The sequence below is a fragment of the Rhinopithecus bieti genome, unplaced genomic scaffold (genome assembly GCF_001698545.2).
Source record: "Rhinopithecus bieti isolate Rb0 unplaced genomic scaffold, ASM169854v2 scaffold_31787, whole genome shotgun sequence".
NCBI classification, from domain to species: domain Eukaryota; kingdom Metazoa; phylum Chordata; class Mammalia; order Primates; family Cercopithecidae; genus Rhinopithecus; species Rhinopithecus bieti.
In genome coordinates, this window is record NW_016814655.1 from 5,934,777 (window position 1) to 5,947,668 (window position 12,892).

The window sequence follows — 12,892 nt, forward strand, 5'->3', positions numbered from 1 at the left end:
GTCCTGTGTGCAACCACAATATTTTAAGTCCATTCATGGAAGCTTGGCTTTTGCTTCATATTCACTTTCTGCACAATGGGAATAATGTCTATCTCGTGGGCTCATTGTGAGATGTGACGCACCATTTGGGTGTTGGAGAGTAGTGAATTCCTTTTCTTCCTCTGCTCCATGTGTCTGTTGTACCCTGAGATTGCATGTGGGCACACCCTTTCTAATCTTCTGACTTTGAGTGTGGCTGGTCTGTAGCTTCTGCTCATTCGTCCTAATGACCATGGGAATAAGGGGGCAAGAATGGCTGCAGGTAGTCGGGAGTAGTTCAAGGTGTACAAGACTGTGTCTGCAACCAGCCTGACCCCCAAGAGTCCTGGGAAGGCCGTGTGGTTTGGGTGTGAGTCCTGGTGAGTGTTTGCTCAAAATCTGCTTGACTGTTGATGGTTTTTTACTGAGTGTTAAATTTGATTAAACTCTTTAAGTCCTCCTAAGTGCCGGGAAGACATTCTACTTTCTCTCCCTCTTTTCCTTCTTGATCACAGTGGTTAGGCGAGAGAAAAAGGCAGCTTTTGGAAAGAAACATTTATAGATGTCACATCTAGGCAATTAAGAAAGCGCTTCACAGGAGGCTGGGCGCCAGTGGTTCACACCTATAATCCTAGCAATTCGGGAGGCTGAGACAGGTGGATCAACTTGAGCCCAGGAGTTCAAGACCAGCCTGGGCAACATAGAGAGACCCCTGTCTCTATTTAAAAAAAAAAAAAAAAGGCCCTGTACAGGGTATGAAGGTGAGGTGCACTCCTCCTGGCGGCAGATGATCAGGGCCAGATGTTGGTGGGCCAGAATAGAGGGGGATAGGAGTCCCTGGGAAGGGGGTTTGCATCCCCACCCCACCCTCATCCCTGCCACTCCCACAGCTCTGATCTCCAGCAAGATTAAAGTTCCATGTTGCTCCCCTCTCTATTGACTTACCTTGATGCTAATTTAGGCCTGTGGCCAGTCAGAGGCCCTGCCATAGGCCTTAAGAGATGCCTGACCAGGCGCGGTGGCTCACGCCTGTAATCACAGCACTTTGGGAGGCCGAGGTGGGCGGATCACGAGGTCAAGAAACTGAGACCAGCCTGGCCAACATGGTGAAACCCCGTCTCTACTAAAAATACAAAAATTAGCTGGGTGTGGTGGGGCATGCCCGTAGCCCCAGCAACTCAGGAGGCTGAGGCAGGGGAATTGTTTGAACCCAGGAAGTGGAGGTTGCAGTGAGCCAAGATTGCACCACTGCACTCCAGCCTGGTGACAGAGGGAGACTCCTTTCAAAAAAAAAAAAGATGCCTGTGTCTGTGCTGGCGCCCTTCACCTGGCCCCCACTCCTCAAGTCTGGATAGTCCAATTGCCTGCTCGAATGATTTCCAAGTGGCTATTATGTTTCCAGCCCAAGGTAATTGGCTTTACCAGTTATTAATGGATTACCCTAAAGAGAAAAATGTTGGGGGAGGGAGGAGAGGGCAACACCTTCTGACTTTGTAGTTTGGTTCTTCAGTGTCCACTGGCTGCTTCCCAGGCTGGCAGTCACTTGCGGCATGGCACAGTGGCTGTTTTGGCACTCCCACTCTATAGTTTTTGTGGCTGCTGGCAGCCTTGAAGAAGCTAGGATGATGGGGCATGTCCCTGGAGGAAGTCTTGGCTTGAGTCATGAAAGCCCCAGGATAGCTCGTATGGCCTTTTTATCAGCCTAGGGCTGAAGAGCAGATAACTGCCCTGCAATTTTGATTGTAAATCAGTGGTTTGGCCAGTGCCTGCCCTAACATCTCCCCCATCAGCAACTGGCAGGCCAGCCTCCCCCCCAGCCAAAGCCACTGGCTTCTCCATGGCCCTCTCTGTGGAAATCTATCTCCTCACTGACATGCTTGGGATCAGAGAGCCACAGGTGCTGGGCTGGGCCACAGCGGATGGGCTGTTGCCCCCACATTGCTAATGTGTTATTAGTATGTCCAGTCTTCCTTCCCCCCATGAAAGACATGTAGGGACATGGCCCATTCCTGCCCCAGGGCTCCTGACACCACTCTTTTCAATTTGCTTGCTTGCTGTTTAAGTTTTAAGCCCAGGTTTCCTGAAGGCTTCCCCTCTCCACCCTACCAAATCCTCTAACAAGAATTGTCTGGCTCATAGGTTCAAGTTCTAGGCCAGCGCTACAGCCAGCCTGGCCCACTGCATGGATCCTTTACACCAGGCTTGTGCCTCCATTTAAAGTGAGACTCTGCAGATTGTATATGTTGAGGTTTTTAGGGCTCTAAGGGACACTCTGGGCAACAGGGTCAGCCTGCTCCTTCTCATGTGCCTCTTGGCGTTGTTCGTTATTGGCCTCAGAGGACTCTGGCGGACTCCCATTCCACCCTCCAGAAGCCCTGGCTGCCTGGCCCCTGTCATTCCCCACTCCGCCCCACCTATGTACTAGCATATACCCATCCAAGGGATTCACTCACCTTTCATATTTTTTCCTTTTCTCATTTTGGTGCCTTTATACCTGCCTTGTGCTTATACCACATTACCAGATTCCCCCAGCTCTTAAAACCTTCAGGAATGCCCCTCAGTTGTCCCTACTTCTGACCAGGGGCATCACCTTCCAGCCCCAGCAGCCTGTTCCTTGGAGCCCTTTTCTGTGCCCTGCTGTTGTGCTCTTGGGGTTCCTAAACAGGAGCCCGACAGGCTTGCTCTCCCTTGGGCTCAAACTTGTCAAATCTAGAGATCTGTTTTTATGGTGCACAAGGACCACTCAACCTAGTCTGTGCAGCAGGCCCAGCTGTGGCTGAGCTCGTGGGTCTTCTGGCCAGGCACCTCTGCGGGGCTACACCCCTTACAGTGCTCCCAGATGTCTTCCCATAGCTCCTGTGATGGCTCCCTAGGCCACTTCTCTCATTCTGGCTTAACCCACAATCCCCTTGGGAATGAACACGGCATTTCCCATTGTTAGCCATTTCCACCGCAGGTTCTGACAAGCCAGATCTGATTCTGCTCTCCTTTTGTTTGGCAGCTCTTTTGTGACAGGGACAGCTTGTTGCGGGCACTTCTCACCCCTGAGAATCTGGGACCTCAACAGGTAAGAGATTCCTGAGCCCACCCTGGCTTCCAGCCCAGGAGGTGAAGGAAAGCTTGCCGAGCCAGCCTCTGCCTCGGTTGGCTGAGTAGTCCAGGAGAAGGCTGGAAAGTGGTGTAGTAGGAGGCCTCTGCTGTGGTGCCTTCTCACATGGAATCATTCGGGGTTAGCTGGAGAAGACTGTTGAAGTAATTTATAATAGGTAAATAGTTTCATGCAGAATTTATGATAACAACAACAATTTGGATTTATGATACTCTTTCTCTGAGGTGTGCCTATGTGGCTATATAAAATCCCGTCTATCCCCAGAGATGATTTTGCTAAAATAAAATTTGAAGGTGGCCTACAGACCTATAAAAAGAATTATACATAACAGTGAAAATACATCCAGGTTTTATTCACAATTCTCTGCTTTGGCAGGCTTGACATGTTCCCATCTGATTATCTGCCATTCTGGTTTTTTTTTTTTTGACTTTTAATTTTGAAATAATTATAGATTCACATGAAGTTACAAAAATAAGATGGAAAGGTGTTTGTGTAACATCTTACATAATATATAATATAATAATCAAACCAGAAAATTGACCCTGGTACCATCCATGGACCTTTATTCAGATTGTACTCTGTGTGTGTCTGTGTGTGTGTGTGTGTAGGTCTATGTCTGTGTGTGTCTAGTCCTTTGCAATTTTATCATGTGTAGATTCAGATAACCATCACCACAATCCAGGTACAGAACTCTTTGTTCCATCAGCACAAAGATTCCTCATATACTCCTTGGTAGTCACACCCATCCTTCTCCCCTCCTACTCTTCCCATTGTCCCTGATTCCTGGCAACTTCTTATGTGTTCTCCATCTCTATAATTTTGTCATTTTGAAAATGTTATATAAATGGAATCATACAGTATGTCACTTTTTGAAACTGGCTTTTTAAAAACTCAGCGTAATTCCCTTGAGACTCACAGATGTTGTTGCATATATCAGTAGTGCATTCCTCTTTATTGCTAAGTAGTATTCCGTGGTATGGATATACCAAAGTTTCTTTTCCCCATTGAAGGACGTTTGGGCTGTTTTCAATTTTTTGACTATTGCAACTAAAGCTAGTACGATGCGTACAGGTTTTTGTGTGGGCATATATTTTCATTTCTCTGGGATAAATGCCAAGGAGTACAAATGCTGAGTTGTTTGGTAAGTGTATGCTTAGTTTTTACCTGCCAAGCTATTTTTTGGAGTATCTTTATTGTTTTACATTCCCACCACCAATGTATGAGAGATCTAATTTCTTCACATCCTCACCAGCATTTGGTATTTCACTATTTTTTTTCTTTTTTCTTTTTATTTTATTTTTTTATTTTTTTATTTTATTTTATTTTATTTTTGAGTTATGTGAGATGGGTCTCGCTCTCTGTCCGGCCCCGGTGCTGGGAGTGGCAGTGCGGCCGGATCTCAGCTCACTGCAAGCTACCGGCCTCCCCCGGCGTTTATGCATTCCTTCCCTGCCTCAGCCCTCCTGAGGTAGCTGGACTCAACGGCGCGCCGCCACCTACCACCATCCAGCCCGGAGCCTAGACTTCTTTGTAAACTGTTTTTAGTATGACGAAGCAGGGGGTTGTCACCGAACATAGTACAGGTCCAGGATGGGTCTATCCGATCTTCCTGACCTCAGTGATCCGCAAAAAACCGTCCTCGGCCTCGCCAAAAGGTGAGACCACAGGCTTGAGCCACCGCGCCCGGCCTTTTTTTCTTTTTTAAAATCTGTATTTATTATTATTTTTTTAGAGATACAGGTTATTATATTGCCCAGGCTGGTCTTGAACTTCTGGCCTCAAGCAATCCTCCCATCTCAGCCTCCCTAGCAGCTGTACTACCATGCCCAGCTAATTTTTTGTGGGTTTTTTGAAGAGATGGGTTTGCCATTGTGCCCAGGCTAGCCCTGGGCTCAAGCGATCCGTCTGCTTAGGCCTCTCAAAGTGCTAGGATTACAGGCATGCGCCATGATGCCTGGATTCACTATTTTTAAACCATTACAGGTGTGAGCCATGATGCCTGGATTCACTATTTTTAAACTATGATGTTATATTTCATCATGTTTTAATTTGAATTTCCCTAATAGCTAATGATGTTGAATATATTGTCACGTGTTTATTTGCCATATATTTCATATATGAATATTCTCTTTGGTGAAACGTCTGTTCATGTCTTTTGCCTGCTGGATTGTTTTCTTTTAATGGAACACTTCATGAATTTGCATGTCATTCTTGCACAAGAGCCATGCCAGTCTTCTCTGTGTCATTTCCATTTCGGTACATGTGCTGCCGAGGCAAGCAATTTTTGTTTTGTTTTGTTTTGTTTTACCATTGAGTTTTGACAGTTCTTTCTGTATTCTAGATATTAGTCCTTTGTCAAATATGTGATTTGCAAATATCTACTCCCAATCTGTAGCTTGTCTTTTTTTTTGAGATGAAGTCTCACTCTGTTGCCCAGGCTGGAGTGCAGTGGTGCGATCTTGGCTCACTGCAAGCTCTGCCTCCCGAGTTCACGCCATTCTCTTGTCTCAGACTCCCAAGTAGCTGGGACTACAGGCGCCCACCACCACGCCCGGCTAATTTTTTGTATTTTTTAGTAGAGACGGGGTTTCACTGTGTTAGCCAGGATGGTCTCCATCTCCTGACCTTGTGATCCGCCCGCCTCCGCCTCCCAAAGTGCTGGGATTACAGGCGTGAGCAACTGTGCCCGGCTGCTTGTCTTTTTATCCTCTTAACAGGGTCTTTTGAGGAGCAAATGTTTAAAATTGTGATGGAATCTAAATTATTGACTTTCATTGACTGTGCCTTTGGTGTCAAGTCTAAGAACTCTTCACCTCGTCCGAGGCCCCAGAGTCTGTGTCTTAAATGCCACAATTGGCAGCACTAGTGAGGATGCTCTTCTCACCCGCTTCCTCAGTCGCTGAGTTTTGTCTTCTCCAGTTTTCTCCATCTCCCTAGGAAAGCAGTAGCTATAGCTTTTTTTGTTGTTGTTTTTTGAAAAATCCATTCTATAGTCAGTCTTTCCAAAATTTTTAAAACAACACGAGATATTTTAATCAATGAATCATGGTGTTTTCCTTCAACATTCTCTTTAGATAGTCATCCAAGAACAGGGATGGGAAACTCCCTACTTCCCCAAACAACCATTCCGTCTTTCGGTAGCTCTGTGAGTGAGAATGCCCACCCTTTATCATGGATTGATTTGCTCCCTGAAGCTGTGATCCTGGACAAGAGACAAGCAAGTTGAACCTCTCTCCTGAAGAACAGACCTTTAAATATCTGAAAACCTTGGTTCTGCTCTTCCAGGGCCTCCTCTTCTTCAGGCCACAAGTTCTAGGTCCTTCAGTTGTTCCTCATTAACATACTAGATAAGTTAGCCATAGCCTTTGGCTGCAATGAAGACCTAATTCAAAGTGGCTCAAATAGGCCCGGCGCAGTGGCTCACCTGCCACAGCACTCCAGCCTGGGTGACAGAGTGAGACTGTTTCCAAAAACAAAAACCAAAACACAAAGTGGCTCAAACAACAATGGGATTATCACTCTCTTAGATGACAAGGAACCCAGAAGTTGGACGGGTTCCAGGGTTGATGGTTCAGTAGCTCCATGAGATCATGAGGGCCCAGATTCTCTCACTTTCTGCTTTGCTACCCTGGTCAAGGTGGCTTTTGCTCTCAAGCTTGTTTAGAGCTGCTCCACGAGCTTGCAAGGCAACACTCAGAGGGAAATAGGAATAGCATATGTCCCTGTCTGGGGCCCCTTTTTAAGATGAGGAAGCCTTTCTTAGGAATTTTTCAAGCAGACTTTTCCTCATATCTAATAGTCAAAATTGTATTCCAGTACTCGCCCTAAACCAAACCCTGGCAAGGGGAATGGAATGACCAGTCAAGATTCACTTCCTGGGCCAAGGGAAGAACTCAGCTTCCACCCCTGCCCCTACACATTAGCAGCAGCAGGTGCAGGGAGGGATGGCATAGAAGCTGGGTTTGCTTGGCTAGAAAGAATATGAGGAATGTCTAGATAGGTGACCTATAGTGTTGGTCTCACATTGGTTTCAGGACCATTCTCACCTGAAAGTTTCTCTAATTTATCTCGTTTTATCCTTCTTGAAATGGCATGTTCATAACTGATTACTGGACAGACCAGGTGTGGTCTGATGAGTAGCAGATGCTGGCACCTCCTTCATTTTAAATCTTCTGCTTTTGTTAATAAAGCCAATAGTCATACCCCACTGTTGCTAGCCTAACTGAAACTTCCCAGGACTGCTTTGTGCTTTAGCCCCTGGGATATTGGAGCTCCTACAGTCTGTGAAACTTGTTCCCCATGAGCTCACCCTGCCAAACTCCCGCCACAGGCCCTCCTTTCTTCTGAATGGGGCTGGGGTAGAGGCAGCCCCTCCCCTGGTGCCAGGGCCAGTGTGATGGGAGGCTGTGAGGAGCTCGGGAGGGAGAACTGGCTGTGTGGCCAAACAGACCTGGCTTCCAGAACTACTGTGCCTCTTGCTGTGATCTGGGGCCCTCTGGACTTCAGTTTCCTCATTTGTAAAGTGGAAATTAGTTATCCCTACCTAACAGAACTGGTATGAACAAAATTATTGTGAAAAAGTGTCCCATACAGTGCCTGTCACCTTGGAGGCATTCAACGAATGCAAGCTGTCCCTTTCCTGCTCTTCCTCCCCATCCAAACTAGTACCTCGGAGTTTGTGGAGGCTTCTTTTTTTCTTGAGAGACAGGGACTTGCTCTGTCACCCAGGCTGGAGTGCAGTAGCATCATCACGGCTCACTGCAGCCTTGAACTCCTGGGCTCAAATGGTCCTTCTGCCTTAGCCTCCCAAGTAGCTAGGACTACAGACATGCACCACTATACTTAGCTAATTTTTAAACTTTTTTGTAGAGACAAAGTCTCGTTATGTTGCCCAGGCTGGTCTCGAACGCGTTGACTCAAGTGATCCTCCCACCTTGGCCTCCCAAAGTGCTGGGATTATAGGTGCCTGGCTTGTGGAGGCTTTTAATTCTCAAAATATCCATGTCTTTTTTTTTTTTTTTTTTTTTTTTTTGGAGACAGAGTCTTGCTCTGTTGCCCGGGCTGGAGTGCAGTGGCCGGATCTCAGCTCACTGCAAGCTCTGCCTCCCGGGTTTATGCCATTCTCTTGCCTCAGCCTCCCGAGTAGCTGGGACTACAGGCGCCAGCCACCTCGCCTGGCTAGTTTTTTGTATTTTTTAGTAGAGACGGGGTTTCACCGTGTTAGCCAGGATGGTCTCAAACTCCTGACCTCGTGATCCACCCGTCTCGGCCTCCCAAAGTGCTGGGATTACAGGCTTGAGCCACCGCACCCGGCCAAAATATCCATGTCTTAATGACTAGTGGACGAGGAGGTGAACCTGCTGACCTCCTGGCACAGGGAACGCTCTTGACAGTGGGCCGTGGGTCACCAAGATGGGCATTCTGATGAAAGTTTTTACTTGGTTACATAGCTGGGCCTTGTGTTTGGCATCATCACCTGCCTGGGCCCAGGATGACACACAAGCCGGGTGGTGGGCTGGGTACACCACTGTGGCCCAGCATCATCTCAAAGGTTGGGTAATCTTTGAATGGCCTCTTCTGCCTATGGTTGCCTTGGTGGAGGGTACTCTTCTATGCAGATTTATGGTCAGGATGGAGTTCTAAGGCACCATTTCTTTGACTGTTATTCTCTTACGAAACCCCTAGATCTCACCAACCCCAAACACTGGGTCTTTATTGAAACCAGATTGGACCCTAATGAGAATGGGTATGAGACAGCAACAAGCTCATGCCTGGAATCCCAGCACTCTGAGAGACTGAGGCAGTAGGACTGCTTGAGCTAAGGAGTTTGAAAGTAGCCTGGGCAATATGGTGAGACCTTGTTTCTTACCAAAAAAATTAAAAACAAAACAAACCAAACAAACAGCTGTGGCCTCAGTTCTTACTGGAGCCTGAGAAGAAACAGCCTTGCCCCCTCTGGCCAGCCTCTGGGCTCTGCTGCTTGTGGCAGGGCTGCCCTGGGCACCACTTAGCAGTGCCTTCTATCCAGCCCCAGGTTCATCTACTGGGAGGAACCAGGCTTTGTTTAAACATCTGTCCTGTCCCCAGAGAAGCTTGGAGGACCAAGTGGTACAGTGATTGAGGAAAGATGCCCTGGTGGAGGCATTTGCTTTTGGTGGGAGGAAATGGATGTACAGGATGACTCTCTAGAGCTGTCTTTCCCAGAGAAACCCAAGTAGATAATAAAGCCATGTAGAAAATAGGATTAAGGTAATGAACAGGCAGGACAAAGTTTGATCTTTCAATAACACCAAAGCCTGACTGACAGGCCAATCTGAGAGGTGGAGCAGCATTGCCGGTAGGACTTGGGGCTGGGTGGTGAGCGGTGCTGGATGGATTCTTTGCTTTTAACCTGTCACCGCTGAAACTTGAGGAGTGCCTGGATTTTCTCTTTTATGTATGTGCTGGGGCTTGGGTAGAGAGCGGGGAGTACTGGAGGGGCAGTTTGCCCTAAGCATTGCTATACCCTGGATGATGGTGGGGGCTGGGACACACTCAAAGCTGTAGCCACCTGCTGGGCACCAGCGCTGCCATCGGGAGCCATCACCCACGTCTATGTGTGTCTCTCAGCTGCTCACCCTCAGGCAGCCAATGCTGCTTCTCACAGAACCTGTACCACTTTCAGGGTCACCATTGTTCCCTCAGCCCCTCATTCCATCAAGACCTCTAGAGACTGTTCTCCTTGCAGGCTGGGCTGGAACAGGGATGGAGGGGGAGTTGCTGACTAAAGCACACAGGTCAGAAGGCAGTCACAGGCACACAGCCATTGCCTAAGTGGCAAGGAACTTGGCTGTCCCCCTCTCCCTTCCTCTTTTTCTGCCTTTCTGTCTTCTGGAGCCAGGCACCATGGGGTTAGGCCCAGGGACAGGGGATTACTATCTAAACGAGAAAGAGTCCTTCACCCAACCTCAAAGTGCCAGAATATTCCTGCTTCTGATGGTAGGTGGTCTTCAAGCCCATTCCCTAACTCCCAGGTGCCAGGAATTCCTGTACCTTCATCTTGACTGACCAACCACTGAAGTATTCCTAGCTAGGCCCTATGATCCTATCAGACCCTGGGGAACTGTGCCAAAGCCATCCTGCCCGAGCCTGGGGTTTGGAGGAATTGAGGCTCATCTTGTGTCCTCTATGTTTGAGCAGGACCCTTCCTTGGCTAGGCCCCAGGGAAGGTGCCATGTGTTGACTGTGTGGGGCCCAGCTCCTGGTGGCTGGAAGGCCCAAGTGGGTCTGACTGGCCTGACATCACACATGCCCCCTTCCCCCATGGGCTTACTCTTGCTGTGGGTTTTATTTTTTTCTGCCAAGGGGCATTAAGATGGACCTAGCACTGGTGCCCTGAGCACAGGGCACAGCTGGGCCCCTGATAGCCTGTGGGCAGGTGGGCTTCAGGATGGAGAGCCCTTTAATCCCAGACCTGAAGGTGTCATAGTAGGTCCAACCACAGCCACAGCCCTAAGCCCCGCTGAGATTGTGGGGTGGGGAAGGGGATAGGGAGGTGGTTGGTGACCTGGCTGCTCCTAGGGTATTGAGTCTTTGGCCAGGCCCTGTGCTGCCCTGTGTGTGTGGCAAGCCCTGCACACATCCCACTGATTCCCCTTCCCCTTTGGGCCAGGGTCATCCCTGGTCCCCTGTTACACCTCCACTTCCACCTCAAAGCTCCCAAGTTCCCCTTTTTTCAACAAAGGCAGGGGCAGAATATGCTTCTCACCCATCCTAACAGACGCCCTAGGTTTTTCCCCTCTGAGCCAGGGTTCAAGCCAACCCCATGCCCGGAATACCCCCTCTGTGCCTAATGAAACCCTGCTCACTCTTCAGCATAAACAGCACCTCCACCACGAAGCTCTCCTTGATCCTGACCCCTATTGCTGGAGTTGGTGGCCCTTTCCACTGAACAGTGTTGGAGCACTGATAAGGGCCACCTGGTCAGCCATGGCTGTGGCCTGGTAGAACTCCCTCTCTGAGCTGGGAACTGGCCTTGGTATCCTGAACTGAGCACAGGATATGAGTGTCAGGGCATCTGATGACATTTGGAATGGTAAGGGACACTTGGCTGGAGCCCTTTCTGTCTGGAGAAGGAAGCTGTGTCCTGCACACAGGCTGGGCTGCTCTGAGGGCACTGTTAGTGCCCCTCCTGCCCAGGTGTGGCTTTGTCTCTGCCCCGGCGCTCTGCCCCCACCCTGTGCAGGGGCCTGGCCCACAGTCAGGGTGATTACGGGAACTGCCCCTCTTTAAAGTACCTCCCTTCTCCTTTGAAAGCATTACTGACAGCTTTTTTTCATTCTTTTTTCTTTACCTCTTTAAGGAACCCTGTAATTTCTTTCTCTTTCTTTCTCCCCCCATAACTTTTTCTTTCTTGTCTCCTCTGTCCCCCTGAACTCTTTGAAATTGGCTCTCTGCCTGCTGACACCAAACTGATACTTTGCGTTTCACTTCTCCTTATCCCTTTATGGCAACAGATGTTGAAATTTTGTATCCTTTTATCTGCCCGGCTGCCCCTTCCTGTAATTATGGCCCCCTTGTTAGCAGTACAAAGTGGGCTGCCTGGCCTTTGAGCCATTGTGTCTGAACACATGTGCGCGGGCGGGTGCTGGGGGTGCGTGCACACAGACACATGCATATGAGAGGCTGTATGCTTGAGAAGGCCCTTCCTTCCTTCTCACCTGATGGGGCCGAGGCAAGCAAAGCTTCCGTAGCTACTCATTGTTAACGTTTAGAACCTATCTGTCCCCTTGATTCTCTCACTACCCCCACCAGAGGGCAAGCCTCTGGGCATCTGTGAGATGGAAAGGCCTGCAAAGAGCTGGAAAGGGCTGGAGGTGGCCCTGGGTAACTCTTGGGGCAAGTCCAGTTGTGCAACTGTAATAGAGAATGTTGAGGGGCCAGTGATGGAGTGGCTGCATTGTCTGTGAAGGCGGGGAGTGCCAGCACCCTGGAGCATATAGACCTGATCTAAGATTTACTGGGTGCGTTACTTCATTTTCTCATCTGTAAAATGGGGTTAAGAAACTTACCTCCAAAGCCTGTTGCGAGGATTAAATGGGCTGATACGAATAAAACACTCAGCATGTTGCCTGGTACACAGTATGGACTCAGGATATGTGAGCTGTTGCTGCGGTGGCTACTCTGCCACCAGGTAACCTTTGCAGCCGTCTCATCTGGCTCCAGCAGACAAAGAGAATAGGCCCTTCAGCCTACTTCCCTCTGTTCCCGTCATCCTGAAAGCTGCTACCAGACGGGATTTCCAGGAGCTCTGCCTTTATCATGGATTCAGGCTCTGCTCTTCCTTGCTATATGACAGTGTCACTTTTCGTATGTGACTCTCAGTTTCCTTATCTACAATTGGGGCCTGAACTAGGACAATCACTGTTCAAAAACTTCATGGCTGTCTGCCACTCACGGAATTCGTGCCAGGTGAGGGATGTGCACCTTAAGGCCCACTGTGGCCTGGAGGCCGGACCCTGCCAGCACACTCCCAAGCCTCCAACCAAACCAGATTGCCAGCTGCTGCCAAAACAGCCTGGTTGCCCTAGCGCTGCACCTTTGTTGTTGCTCTTCCTGCCACCTGGGCCATCTCCGTATCTTGTCATTGCCTATGACAGTCCTGTCTCTCAGTGAAAAATCAGTCAACACCCCCAGCCAGAAATGCTCGCTTTTCTTAGCTGCCCCCTTGTAGAATTTTCTTTGTTCTCTGTGGTACCTACCAACTCACACTTTGATTTGTTAGTT

At 48.8% G+C, this 12,892-nt stretch overlaps 1 protein-coding gene across 4 annotated transcripts in view; it reads left to right on the top strand.

Moving 5' to 3' along the window:
* The window catches only part of FBXW4 (F-box and WD repeat domain containing 4), an 86,313-nt gene that overhangs the window by 67,600 nt on the left and 5,821 nt on the right, over positions 1 to 12,892 (top strand). For 3 of the 4 annotated variants that reach the window (XM_017851794.1, XM_017851796.1, XM_017851797.1), the window contains exon 6: positions 3,020 to 3,085. The exons of the other annotated variant lie outside the window; for it this stretch is intronic. In XM_017851794.1, coding sequence (XP_017707283.1) covers positions 3,020 to 3,085 — 66 coding nt within the window. The remainder of the gene's footprint in view (positions 1 to 3,019; positions 3,086 to 12,892) is intronic. 4 annotated transcript variants of the gene reach the window in all.